We start from the raw sequence: 14,284 nt of genomic DNA, 5'->3' as shown, positions 1-14,284 counted from the left end.
TTATGCAAAAGCATGAATACCAGAGTCAGAGGTCACTGGGGCGATCTTAGAGGCCACCTACCACAAATACAGAAGAAAGTATTTTAAAAGACCAAATGAGAACCACTTCAGGTTTAACAGGGATTATGCTTTTCCAGATATCATTTGAGGATGTGGCTGTGGATTTCACATTGGAGGAATGGCAGCTACTTAATCCTACTCAGAAGAACTTGTACAGAGATGTGATGTTGGAGAACTATAGCAATCTGGTTTTCTTGGGTAAGAACATTCTTATGTAACTTAGTGTATGGCCAGTAACTATTTGGCCTGTGAGGTGTTTGTTGATTTTGGACGTAAGTTTTACATGTCAAAGATTATTTGACTTTTATACTGAATTGAAAGATTTTCATTCACTTGCTTTATTTTGCAGCTTTTGTAATAAAACATTCTTCATATTTAAGACTCTTAGCCCAAGCAGTTAGGTCCAAGTCCTCTGTGTTTCCAATCGACAGGTTTTCAAATTCTCAAACCTGATGCAATTTTCAAACTGGAACAACAAGATCCATGGATAATAGATCAAGAAATCCTAAATCAAAACTTTTCAGGTGAGGAATAATCAGGTTTATGAGATACAGTGAACATTTAATCTCAGGTTTTTGATGACAGGTGGGCACTTTTAAAGTGTTGTCTATAAAACTGTGTTTAAAGTTCCTGAATCTTTAGAGTTGACTCAAGGTTGATGACATGAGTTCTTCATGATTTTTAATGGATGTGCCCCATAACCAGGTCTCCACATCGGGATGTGTCTTTTCTCCATGGAGTTTATGATTAAATGTGTCCCTCTTATTCAGTGGCACAGATTGGTGGCCATTTAGAACCCCACTTTCTTGGTTAAGGCTCTCTTTATGAATTCATAACTTTTTTCTTCTTTTAGATAACACTGATTGCCTTTGAGTTTATTTAAACTTCAAACTTTTATTATTTTTCTTCTCTTCCTCTGATTTGATATATTTCTATTTTAAAACCACACAGAGTAGAAGATGAACCCACTGATATAGAATGAAAATCTAGGCTGGGCGCAGTAGCTCATACTGTAATCCTCATGCTTTGGTGGTTGGGGAGAGGGCAAGGCACGACAGTCACTTAAGGCCAGGGGTTTGAGACCAACCTGGGCAACAAAGCAAGACCCCACATCTACTACTACTAATAATACTTAAAAATAATAATAATAATTCAGCCAAATATGGTGGTGTGCACCTCTAGTGCCAACTACTTGGGAGGCTGAGGTGGGAGGATTGCTTGAGCCAAGGAGCTGGAAGCTGCAGTGAGCCGTGGGTGTGCTAGGCAACAGAGTGAGACCCTGTGTCTAAAAACAAAAACACACACAAAAAAACCCTAATACCTTAAACACAGTAAGGAGATTTTGCTTCTTACCTTCCTCTGTACAGACTAAGGATTTTCAAGTCAGTTCCCAGTGCATCTTTCTGGTATACTTTTTGATGTTTAACTTCTCTAAAGCTTCTCTCTCATCCCATCACATAGTCAGGTGGGTTTAAGTCCCCATTACTGGCTGGGCGCGGTGGCTCACGCTTGTAATCCCAGCACTTTGGGAGGCCGAGGCGGGCGGATCATGAGGTCAGGAGATCAAGACCACGGTGAAACCCCGTCTCTACTAAAAATAGAAAAAAATTAGCCGGGCGTGGTGGCGGGCACCTGTAGTCCCAGCTACTCGGAGAGGCTGAGGCAGGAGAATGGCGTGAACCCGGGAGGCAGAGCTTGCAGTGAGCTGAGATTGCGCCACTGCACTCCAGCCTGGGCGACAGAGTGAGACTCCGTCTCAAAAAAAAAAAAAAAACAGTCCCCGTTACCTGCTGTGTGACATTTAATCTCCGTTTTTGTTGAAGAACCTCCTGGTATGGGAACATCTTATCTCTCCATTTATTTTTCTATGCTCAAGAGTCATTATTAACTCCATTTGAGCTAGATTCTTCCTCACTACTCTTCTGAAATTTTTCTCTGCATCTGTGCCTTTGATTATGCTACAGTTTCCCCAGGTCGACTTCACTTTGAGCTCTTTTCTTCAACCCCAGTGAATGTTCCTTGACTCACAGTTTTCTCTGAAATCTCTACCCATGTAGCATCTATAGTATAGTAACTCAGGCCTGATAAGACATTATTTGAAATTCCTAAAACAACTAGTCCTAAGATTTTTTTCCCCATAAAGAGAGATTGCCAGTAACGTAGTCTGTGTTTTCTGTGGAATTTGTGGTATGTACTTATTTGATTTTTAAAAATTGGTCATTATGGAGCCAGATGAGGAAAGGTCTTGTTTATCAGATGTCTCTTCAGTAGAAAAGTTTCCATCTAAGCATCTACCTTGGGAAATATTTATTTAAAATTTTTTTTGAGACAAGGTCTCACTTTGTCACCTAGGTTGGAGTACAGTGGTGCAGTCACAGCTCATTGCAGCCTCAACCTGTCTGGACATGAGCTCCTCCCACTTCAGCCTCCCCAGTAGCTGAGACTACCACCACACCCAGCTAATTTTTAAAAAATTGGCTTTTTTGGAGAGACAGGATCTTACTGTGTTGCCCAGGCTGGTCTCAAACTCTGGGCTCAAGTGATCCTCCCGCCTTGGCCTCCCCAAGTGCTGGGATTACAGGAAGAGCCGTAATGCACAGCAGGGAAATATTTCAGGTTACAGATGTCTGGGCACCATTCCCATTGTTGTTTAGGTCTGAGTATGTGCAGTTTGGAAAAGCTGTAAAGATAGATGTTATGTTCCCCTATTAATTTAGAACCACTTCTCACGTGGAATGAGAGGAATTGAAATGAATCATGAAATAATTTTGTAGGATTTTAATTTAGAAGACAATGTAAAACCATAAAATATTCAGCAATGCAGTATTTGAACATGAAGCATTTGTGTTAAAGTGCAAAATTAATTCTCAAGATTAATGATACCAAAAGGAACTACATTAGAAACTCAATGACAAGTGAATAATATTTATCCTACCTTTACTGAGGGCTTGTTATGTGCTATACAGTGGGGATACATTAGTGAAAAAGACAAACCTGTTCCCTATGCTCATACAGTTTACATTCTACTGGGGGAGACACGGGTAAGAGGATTACCTATTTGATAAGTACTATGAAGGAAAGAAATAAAGAGGGTATTTGTTGGTGTGCCATCAAAATGACATTTTGGTGGGTGTGACATGGTGGCTTATGCCTGTAATCCCAGTGCTTTGGGAGGCCAAGACAGGAGTATTGCTTGAGGCCAGGAGTTGCAGGCCCACCTGGGCAACATAGCAAGACCCCATCTCTACAAAAAGAATATTAAAAATTAGCCAGCTTTGCTGGCACACACGTACAGTCTCAACTACTTGTGTGACTGAGGCAAAAGGATCACTTGAGCCTGGGAGTTTGCAGCTGCAGTGAGGTATGACCCTACCTCTTCACTCCTTGGGCAACACAGTGATATCCTGTCTCTAAAAAATCACCAAATACTACTTTTAAGCCTGTGCATAAACTACTTTATTATTGTTTATCATTTAATTCATTAATTTGGATAGACTGTTTTTTTTTTTTTTTTTGAGACAGAGTCTCGCTCTGTCGCCCAGGCTGGAGTGCGGTGGCGCGATCTCGACTCACTGCAAGCTACCCCCCTTGGGTTCACGCCATTCTCCTGCCTCAGCCTCCCTAGTAGCTGGGACGACAGGTACCCGCCAGCACGCCTGGCTAATTTGTTTTTGTATTTTTAGTAGAGATGAGGTTTCACCGTGTTCGCCAGGATGGTCCCAATCTCCTGACCTTGTGATCCGCCTGCCTCGGCCTCCCAAAGTGCTGGGATTACAGACGTGAGCCGCCATACCCGGCCTGGATAGACATATTTTTAATCTCATCTTGATTTGATTTTAATTTAAAATTATTGTTTTTCTTTTTTCCCACATCTTATAAAACAATTTTCTATAAACTCTTCAAGTAGATTTCACACTTGCCTACATATGACTCTTGCTTTTGATCTTCAAACTTCTTTGCATAGTCCTTTTCATCTCAACGAATAGTATTATCATCTTTGTTTATGCCCGAAACACTGAGTCTTTAATTTTCCATTATCAGCAGTTGTGCTTCCTCTGAAATTCTATTTTCTTTTTGAGATGGGGTCTCACTCAGTCATCCAGGCTGACGTGCAGTGGCTCACTCTCGGTTCACACAACCTCCGCCTCCCGGGCTCAAGTGATCCTCCTACCTCAGCCTCCCAAGTAGCTGGGACTACAGGCATGCACCACCACACCCGGCTAATTTTTGTATTTGGGTAGAGATGGGGTTTCACCTGTTGGCCAGGCTGGTATTGAACTCCTGGGCTTAAGCGGTCCACCCACCTCAGCCCCCTGAAGTGCTGGGATTCCAGGCGTCAGTCACCGCAGCCAGCCTGCTTCATCTGAAATTCTGATGTCTGAGAATTAGATGAGGCTTTTTCCCCCCTAGAAAAGAGTAGTTTTTTGGGGTTTTTTTGTTTTTGTTGAACCTGTGTCTCACTCTGTCTCGTAGGCTGGAGTGCAGTGATGCAGTTATGGCTCACTGCAACCTCAACCTCTCAGGCTCTAGTGATCCACCCCCTCTGCCTCACAAGTAGCTGGGACTTCACGTGTGCACCACCACACATGGCTAATTTTAGAAAAAAAATTTTGTAGAGACAGTTTCTCCATATGTTGCCCAGGCTAGTCTCAAACTCCTGGGCTCAAGCAGTCCTCCCACCTCAGCCTCCCAAAGTGCTGGGATTGTTGGTGTGAGCTGCCACCAGGCCCAGCCTCGTTTTATATTTGAGACCATGCCAGATCTTTTCATCCCGCAAAGTCCTTCCTGAGAATATTACCCCACAATTGCTAGTAAATAATATCATCAAAAAGTCAAGTAAATAAACCTTTAAAATATGCAGTAAATGGTCTTGTAGAAATCACAAACAATTGTACTTATTAGATGAAAATATCTGTTCTACTATTATACAAAAAATTATTGTGGTTAGGAGTAATTTCCAATGATAGCATTACATATACATACAATATATACTTTATAGATCCAATTAAAGGAGGATGAATGTGAAGAAGTTAAATACAGGTGTTGATACTGAGCTCTGGAGAACTCTTGGATAATTCCAAGAGGAGGTTTTACTGATGATGGTGAAGTTATTGATATCAGTGATTTAAGTAATGATCCTGAATAAGAATATTTTATAAATGCAATAATAGTACAAAAAAAAGTTTCTTATCTTTCAGGTGTAAAGTTGATATTGTACATTTATTCTGCATTATATCCCTTACTTTTTCTATTATATCATTCAACAATATATACTAATGTTGCATTTTTATGTTTTTATTATTCACATTCTTAACTCTATTACCTCTCCTCTTATCTTCTGATACTAAGTTCTGGACACATAGTAGATAATCGTAGATTATTGTCAAAAAAGTAAACTAATCACCTCCGTATTTGACTGGAAATTGCTCCAGGCTCTTTCATCTCATGATCGCTGTTATTTGAGTATATTTAATATTTCCTTATTTAAAAGTTCATGTATTTAGCCAGGTGTGGTGGCTCACGCCTGTAATCCCAGCACTTTGGGAGGCCGAGGCAGGCGGATCATGAGGTCAGGAGATCGAGACCATCCTGGCCAACATGGTGAAACCCCATCTCTACTAAAAATAGAAAAATTAGCCAAGTGTGATGGCACACACCTGTAGTCTCAGCTACTCAGGAGGCTAAGGCAGGAGAATCGCTTGAACCTGGGAGGTGGAGGTTGCAGTGAGCCAAGATCGCGCCACTGCACTCCAGCATAGTGACAGAGCGAGACTCCCTCTCAAAAAAATAAATAAATAAATAAGGCCAGGCGCAGTGGCTCACACCTGTAATCCCAGCACTTTGGGAGGCTGAGGTGGATGGATCATGAGGTCAAGAGATCGTGACCATCCTGGCTAACACGGTGAAACCCCATCTCTACTAAAAGTACAAAAAATAGCCAGGTGTGGTGGCACATGCCTGTAATCCCAGCTACTCAGGAGGCTGAGGCAGGAGAATTGCTTGAACCCGGGAGGCAGAGGTTGCAGTGATCCGAGATCACGCCACTGCACTCCAGCCTGGTGACAGCACAAGACTCCATCTTAAAAATATATATATAAACAGTAAAAATAAAAGTTCATGTATTTAAACATTTGTAATTTAAAAATTCATTTTCATTTCTGTCAAAATTGTCAATGCCCAAGAAGTACACATTATTTGAGGGAATTTTAAAAACTGGGATTATGGCACCATTTCAGAAGCCTTATGCGATAAGCATAATAATTGAAGGAATTACACAGTATGGTTCATTTTTTCTCTTTTTAGAAGTCTGGCTAGATAATCCCAAAATGTGGCTCCGAGATAATCAAGACAACCTTAAAAGTATGGAGAGAGGCCATAAATATGATGTTTTTGGAAAAATATTTAATTCAAGCATAAACATTGTTCATGTAGGAATGAGATCCCATAAATGTGGCACAGGAGAAAAAAGTTTAAAATGTCCTTTTGATTTGCTTATTCCAAAAAATAACTGTGAAAGAAAGAAAATTGATGAACTCAATAAGAAATTATTATTCTGTGTCAAACCTGACAGAACCCATGGTGGAATAAAGTACTGTGATTGCAATACATGTAGAAAACCCAGCAACAAAGAGCCATGGCTCACTGCTAATCATGTAACACACACAGGAGTCTATTTATGCATGGAATGTGGCAGATTTTTTAACAAGAAGTCACAACTTATTATACACCAGAGAACTCATACAGGAGAGAAGCCCTATCAATGCAGTGAGTGTGGAAAAGCCTTTTCACAGAAGTCGCTGCTCACTGTTCATCAAAGGACTCACTCAGGAGAAAAACCATATGGGTGCAGCCAATGTCAGAAAGCTTTTAGTAGGAAGTCACTCCTCATTTTACATCAGAGAATTCATACTGGAGAGAAGCCGTATGGATGCAGTGAATGTGGAAAAGCCTTCAGTAGGAAGTCGCAGCTTAAAAGACATCAGATAACTCACACAATAGAGAAACCCTACAGTTGCAGTGAGTGTGGGAAAGCATTCTCCCAGAAATTAAAACTCATCACACATCAGAGAACGCACACAGGAGAGAAACCCTATACATGTAGTCACTGTGGAAAAGCCTTCTTTTGGAAGTCGCAGCTTATTACTCATCAGAGGACCCACACAGGGAAGAAACCTTATGCATGTAGTGAGTGTCAAAAAGCCTTCAGCAGGAACTCGCTTCTCATTAGGCATCAGAGGATTCATACAGGAGAGAAGCCCTACAAATGCAACGAATGTGGTGAAGCCTTCATCAGAAAACCACAGCTGATTAAACATCAGGTAACTCACACAGGAGAGAAGAACTATCGATGCAGTGATTGTGAAGAGGCCTTCTTTAAGAAGTCAGAGTTATTAAGACATCAAAAAATTCACTTAGGAGAGAAACCATATGGATGCATTCAATGTGGGAAAACCTTCTTTGGGAAGTCCCAGCTCCTAACGCATCACAGAACACACACTGGGGAGAAGCCTTATGAATGCACTGAGTGTGGGAAGGCCTTCACCCAGAAGTCAAGCCTGATATCACATCAGAGAACACACACAGGTGAGAAACCCTATGAATGCAGTGAATGCAGGAAAACCTTCAGTGAGAAGTCAAGTCTCATTCATCATCAGAGAACCCATACTGGAGAAAAGCCCTTTGAATGTAGTGAATGTAGGAAAGCTTTTGCCTGGAAGCCACAGCTTCTTAGGCATCAGAGAATTCATACAGGGGAGAAACCCTATGAATGCAGTGAATGTGGGAAAGCATTTGTTCAGAAAGTGCAGCTCATTAAGCATCAAAGAAATCACACAGGAGAGAAAACCTATGGATGCAGTGATTGTGCAAAAGCTTTCTTTGAGAAGGCACAGCTCATTATACATCAGAGAATTCATACAGGAGAGAGACCATATAAATGTGGTGAATGTGGGAAGTCTTTCACGAGAAAGTCACACCTTATGAGGCATCAGAGGATTCATACAGGAGATAAATACTATGGATGCAATGAGTGTGGGACCACCTTCAACAGGAAATCGCAGCTTATGCTACATCAGAGAAATCATATAATATAAAAATCATGAGTTTGGCGAATGCAGAAAGGTTGCTATCAAATGTCATACTTTCTGACACTTTTGAGGATGCATATGGGAGAGAAACCCTATTGAGGCAGTGACTGTTGAAAAAGCTTGAATTGAGGAGTCAAGAGTCACTAAGCAGAATTTAGAAAGGAGAGAAGTTTTTAAAAAGTAAACAGTGTAAAAAAAGTCATCTCCCAGAAGACACTACTCGTTACATATTAAGTGACTCGTTGAGGCGAAAACCTTATTAGTGTTGTGATAGTACAGAAGCTTTTAGTCAAAAGTCAGTTTATTACATGTTTAGAAGACCTAAACAGGAAGAAAATTCTATTGTTTGTTACAACAAAGTGGAAGACTTCAAGAAAGGACAACTCACTATACACTTGAGAATAATACCTACAGAGGTTCATACTGAAGAGTAGTCTCAATAACATAAAGAATTTGACAAGCATGATGCTATTGAAATAGTTCTGTAAGGAAGTGGTGTTCTTTATACATAAATTATTATTATTACAAAAAGCAGTCAAAGTGTTAGGTGTGTTTACTTAGATGTGAAGAGTTCTGCTTTCTGCTGTGATGGAATAACAAGGGTCAGATCTCCTCTCCTGCCTTAAACAACTAGAAGCTGTACAATACATATAATATTTAATGGTTTTCAGACATAGGACAAGCACAGGTTTGTGATCCTCGGGAGACTGCAGACAGAGTGAGGTGAGCACCACGGTTTCTCAGCCTGCACCCGCATGGCCGTTACTAGGCTGCAGTTCAGGGAAGGGAAACAATAAATCTTGCTGAATTGAAGAGACAGGATTGGCAGTTGGGGAGGCCACAGCAGCTAGAATTTGCAGGGGAAAGTGCTGGAGAGATGGGATCCTCCTAGATACAGGGCTCAAGAAGTCTGCTGGGAGTTCTCTGACTCCTTTGACTTAGTACTGACTTGCACTGAGGCCAGGAAAAGCAGCACTGGAAAGCAGCAGGCTGAACAATTCCTGGAACTCATGCAGGGCTGGGAATAGTTTATGTTCTCAGCAGCCAGAGTGGAAACAGATTCTAACACACAAAGCATCAGGTAGAATTCTCAGAAAGGTTTTGTTTTAGTAGTTAGCTCTAGATTAAAAGCTACTCTGGACCTATAGTGTCCAGCATCCAAAAAAATTTATCTGGCATGCAAAGAAGCAATAAAGTATGACTTATAACCAGGAGAAAAATCAATGGAGACCCAGAAAAGACAGAGGTGATGGAATTAGTAGACAAGGATATTAAAAGAGCTATTGTAAATATAAAGTAGAGGAAAACATAAGGTTGATGAAACCTGAGGTATAAGAGATATTTTTAATGGCCAAAATGGAACTTCTAGGGATGAAAACAACTTCTGATTTTGTTAAAATCCTGGGTGGAGAGATTAGATACAGAAAAAGAAAAAAAAAGGTCAATGAACTTGAAGAGTAAGAATAAAAACTACCAAAGTGATAGAGAGAGAAAAAAAGACTTAAGAGAAAGAGAATAGGAAAACCACTACAGTGGTGTAATATATGTGTAACTGGAGTCCCAGAAGGAGAGAAAATGAAGAGAAATGAAGAAGGATTTGAATAAATAATGGCTAAAGATTTTCCAAATCTGATGAAAACAATACCCCCACATATTCAAGAAGCTCAAATGATCTGAAGTAGAGTAAACATAATTTATATCACAACAGTGCACCTCAGAGTCACATTCATGAAAAGCACTGATAAACAATAATTTTAAAACACCTTGAGAAAAAAACGATAATACATACACATGGACAAAGAATGGCAGCATATTTCTGGTGAGAACTATGCAAGCTATAAGACAATGGAGTATTATCTCTAAATTCCTGAATGAAATAAACAACAAACCCTGCAACCTAGAATTCTGTTTCCATCAAAAACGTTTTCAAAAATGAAGGCAAAATAAAGACTGTTTCAGACAAACTAAATCAAAGATAATTTTATTACCTGTAGACCTGTCTTCGGGAAACATTAAAGGAAGTTTGAGGGTAGCAGGAAAATAATACAAAACTTAAGTTTGGGTCTGTACAAAGGAATGAAGTTCTGAAAATGGTGAATATGTGGGTAAATATAAAAGATATTCTCTTTTTAAAATCTTTTTAAAAGGGAATTGGCTGCTTAAAGCCAAAGTAATGATAACATATTTGGAGTTTATTTAGAAGTAAAGTGTGACGACGATAACACTTAAGTGTGAATTTTTAACACTGCATCATCTGAGTCAGAAGCCTATTCCTTCAGGGCTCGGGGTAACTTGAATTTGTACTAGGCACATGACAGAAATTATATGTATTGTGGATCTCCATGTGTGCTGAGTATTCCCTATTTCTTCGATCCCTTTTCCATTTTCTGGTCTGCTCCCCCCCGAGGCTGTCTTCTAGAGACTGGGGTTTCTTCATAGGTTTGAACAGTGGGAGATACCAGAAAGAGATCAGGTGGGAGGAGAAAAAGTTAATACCTTTCCCTTCCTCCTACCTGGACCATGGTTTAGGTAGCTTCTGTGTTCCCATAAGGATACAGCTCCCTTTGGGAAGCCCCATCTATGGCTGTAGATCTCTCGGTTTCAGTTGACACCATTCCCTCTCCATGATCTTCAGACTTAACTACTACTGGGTGCTTCCCCAACCCACTGGTTGGGTGTCTTTAATTGTGAACATATATTTGTAAATAGTGCCTTTATTAATTGTTCTTGAGTTAATACTTTGAGTGTGCCATTTATTTTCTGTGCCATCTGTTAAATGATGAGCATTTAATAAAATTGTGATAATCAGTTATCAGTACAAGTGCCTCATAGTGCCTAGGCTGAAATGTCTCAAGATTCCCCACACTACATATCAGTATTTTCTATCTGTATCTGGACAATGCAGTAGAAATTATAACAAATACAAAGTTCTTTGTGCTTTTCTGCTGCATATGTCAGTGGCTCTGGAGATTGTTACCATCTGCTACATATATAAATGGACTTGCAGTTATTACTAAGCCCCTCTTCAGTAATAGAAAGACTTATGAAGTCTTTTACTACCTCTGGGTTAGCCAAACAACCTTCAAGAAGCATTGTTATTTAGGTTAAATATCCATGGACAAGAAACAAGATAATCAGTTACTGAGTGAAGAAAGATGGGAATGATGTCCCGTACTTCCCAGCTCTCTAAAGTGTTATGCTGTACAATTAAAATATCCCTGTCCTATCTGCTACCATTCATTGTGTATAATTCATGTAATCTGTAACCTGTGGGCAAGTCTTTACCCTTCAGTAGTCAAGATTACGTTAGAGACTTCGTCCACGAATCCACACCACCTTTCCCATCAGTTCTCACCAGAAATATGCTGCCAAAAAGAAAATCAGCTTTTCTAAGATCAAGCCAGAGTTGCTTCTCTTAGAACCTTATGGCGCTAATACATTAAGTTGAAGTCAACTGCCAAAGAGGCCCAGCAGAGGGCAGCACGCCCGTCATTTTTTGAATTTCTCCCTTAGGAATTTTGCCTTCCTTTGTCTTCTGTCCACCAGTCATTCTCTCCAGCTGGACACAAACCTCCTTTGAAGGGAAATAATTGCCATTAGGCTTCACAGTAGTGCTTTTTCCTTTCGCTTGGATTTGCATTTTAACCTGCATCTTGAAGATCTTTATACATGTTTTCTGTTTTCGACAACGCCAGGAGGCTTCACTGACATTGTAGTCTGTGTTAATAAACTTGTGTATCACTCTGCTCTGGTCTTTTAGGAATTAACTTACAAATGAAATGAATATGTCGGGACTTTGGCATAATTTGAATATAGCATTGTGAGTTGTGATTGTCTCTTCCTAATTGTACTGTAATAACCTGTGTATGAGAATAAAACGGTTTCCACTGTAAGGATTCTCCCATGCCCCCCTTTATTTTGCCATAGACTGAAGGGGAAAGGCCATTCTCATTCTCCTTACCTTAGAAAATTGCATTTGCCTCATGATGACTGTCTGCAGCTTAGAAGTAGACAATATAAAATCTCATCACTATTTCACAAGAATAAAATTCAAATCAGTTATATCCAAAGTAAGTTTTCGACTGGGGGTGGTGTCTCACACCTGTAATCCCAGTGCTTGGGGAGGCCAAATTGGGAGGCTCACTTGAGCCCAGGTGTTTGAGACCAGCTGGACAACATAGCAAGACTCATCTCTACAAAAAAAATTTTTAATTAGCCATGATGGCCTGGGTGCAATGACACACACCTGTAATCCCAGCACTTTGGGAGGCCAAGGTGGGTGGATCACCTGAGTTCAGGAGTTCGTGACCAGCCTGACTAACATGGTGAAACCCCGTCTCTACTAAATACAAAAAAATTAGCCGGGCATGGTGGCACATGCCTGTAATCCGAGCTACTTGGGAGGCTGAGACAAGAGAATCACTTGTACCTGGGAGGAGGAGGTTGCAGTGAGCCGAGATTGCGCCATTGCACTCCAGTCTGGGCAACAAGAGCAAAACTCCATCTCAAAAAAAAAAAAAAAAATTAGCCATGATGGTGCATGTCTGTAATCCCAGCCACTTGGAAAGCTGAGGCAGAAGGGTCACTTGAGCCCAGGAGTTCGAGGCTACAGTGAGCCATGATGGGGCCACTGCACTCCAGCCTGGGTGACAGAGTGAAACCTTGCCTCTTAAATGAATAAAAATAAAGTAAGCTTTCTTCAAGTTTTCTTCCAACATCACACACTCCATCACCATATTAATTTAAATTATTTAGTATGTAGCAGATTTACTTTGAGACCAAATCTGTGAAGTTGGTGATGCTATTTAATAATTCTTTATTTCCCTTATGGGATCTTTGCAACTTAGAACACAATTATTACTCACTGTATCCAGGTCATTTAACATCTTGTCAGGATGCTAACATTAAATAAACCAGGCCGGGCGCGGTGGCTCAAGCCTGTAATCCCAGCACTTTGGGAGGCCGAGGCGGGTGGATCACCAGGTCAGGAGATCGAGACCATCCTGGCTAACACAGTGAAACCCCATCTCTACTAGAAATACAAAAAATTAGCCGGGCAAGGTGGTGGGCGCCTGTAGTCCCAGCTACTCAGGAGGCTGAGGCAGGAGATTGGCGTGAACCCGGGAGGCGGAGCTTGCAGTGAGCTGAGATCGCGCCACTGCACTTCAGCCTGGGCGATAGAGCAAGACTCTGTCTCAAAAAAATAAATAAAAAACCAGGCGCTGGGCGCGGTGGCTCACGCCTATAATCCTAACACTTTGGGAGGCTGAGGCAGGCAGATCACAAGGTCAGGAGTTCGAGACCAGCCTGACCAATATGGTGAAACCCTATCTCTACTAAAAATGCAAAAATTAGCCAGGCTTGGTGGCACGCATGTAGTCCCAGCTACTCCAGAGGCTGAGGCAGGAGAATCGCTTGAACCCAGGAAGCCGATGTTGCGGTGAGCTGAGATCACACCACTGCACTCCAGCCTGGGTGACAGAGCAAGACTCCATCGCAAAAAAAAAAAAAAAAGGGGGAACACCAAACTTATCTAGTGATACCTAAATCTCGAAATGTGCACAGCAACAAGAATGTAGCTATCGAAGCATTCACTGTTAAGATGAAAAGAAATGTAAGTGAAGGGACATTTATAACTTGAAGTTCTCATTAAAGAATTACTGGCCAGGGCCGGGCACGGTGGCTCACGCCTGTAATCCCAACACTTTGGGAGGCCAAGGTGGGCGGATCATGAGGTCAGGAGATCGAGACCATCCTGGCTAACAAGGTGAAACCCTGTCTCTACTAAAAATACAAAAAATTAGCCACACGTGGTGGCGGGTGCCTGTAGTCCCAGCTACTCAGGAGGCTGAGGCAGGAGAATGGCATGAACCCGGGAGGCGGAGCTTGCAGTGAGCAGAGATCGTGCCACCGCACTCACTCTGGCCTGAGTGACAGAGACTCCATCTCAAAAAAAAAAAAAGCATTACTGGCCAGATGTGGTGGCTCCTACCTGCAATCCCAGGACTTTGGGAAGCCCAGTTGGGAGGAGAGCTTGAGCCCAAGAGTTTGAGGCCAGCCTGGGCAACATAGTGGGACTTTGTTCTCCACAAAAATAATTAATAAATAAAGCAAGTAAGCATTCCTATCACTAAAAA

The 14,284-nt window shown here is 41.3% G+C and overlaps 1 protein-coding gene across 4 annotated transcripts in view; it reads left to right on the top strand.

Annotated features, from left to right (window-relative positions):
- Positions 1-12,040, top strand: part of ZNF605 (zinc finger protein 605) — a 34,383-nt gene extending 22,343 nt beyond the window's left edge. For 3 of the 4 annotated variants that reach the window (XM_030821755.1, XM_030821754.1, XM_030821756.1), the window contains exons 4-5: positions 138-258; positions 6,364-12,040. In XM_030821755.1, coding sequence (XP_030677615.1) covers positions 138-258; positions 6,364-8,153 — 1,911 coding nt within the window. In that variant the 3' untranslated portion in view covers positions 8,154-12,040. Of the gene's footprint in view, positions 1-137; positions 259-491; positions 585-6,363 lie in introns of all 4 variants that reach the window. The other variant, XM_030821757.1, reaches the window with a different exon arrangement.
- Positions 12,041-14,284: the final 2,244 nt, after the last annotated feature.

Source organism: Nomascus leucogenys, chromosome 10, assembly GCF_006542625.1.
Source record: "Nomascus leucogenys isolate Asia chromosome 10, Asia_NLE_v1, whole genome shotgun sequence".
Classification (NCBI taxonomy): Eukaryota; Metazoa; Chordata; class Mammalia; order Primates; family Hylobatidae; genus Nomascus; species Nomascus leucogenys.
This window is presented reverse-complemented; position numbering and strand designations above follow the sequence as displayed.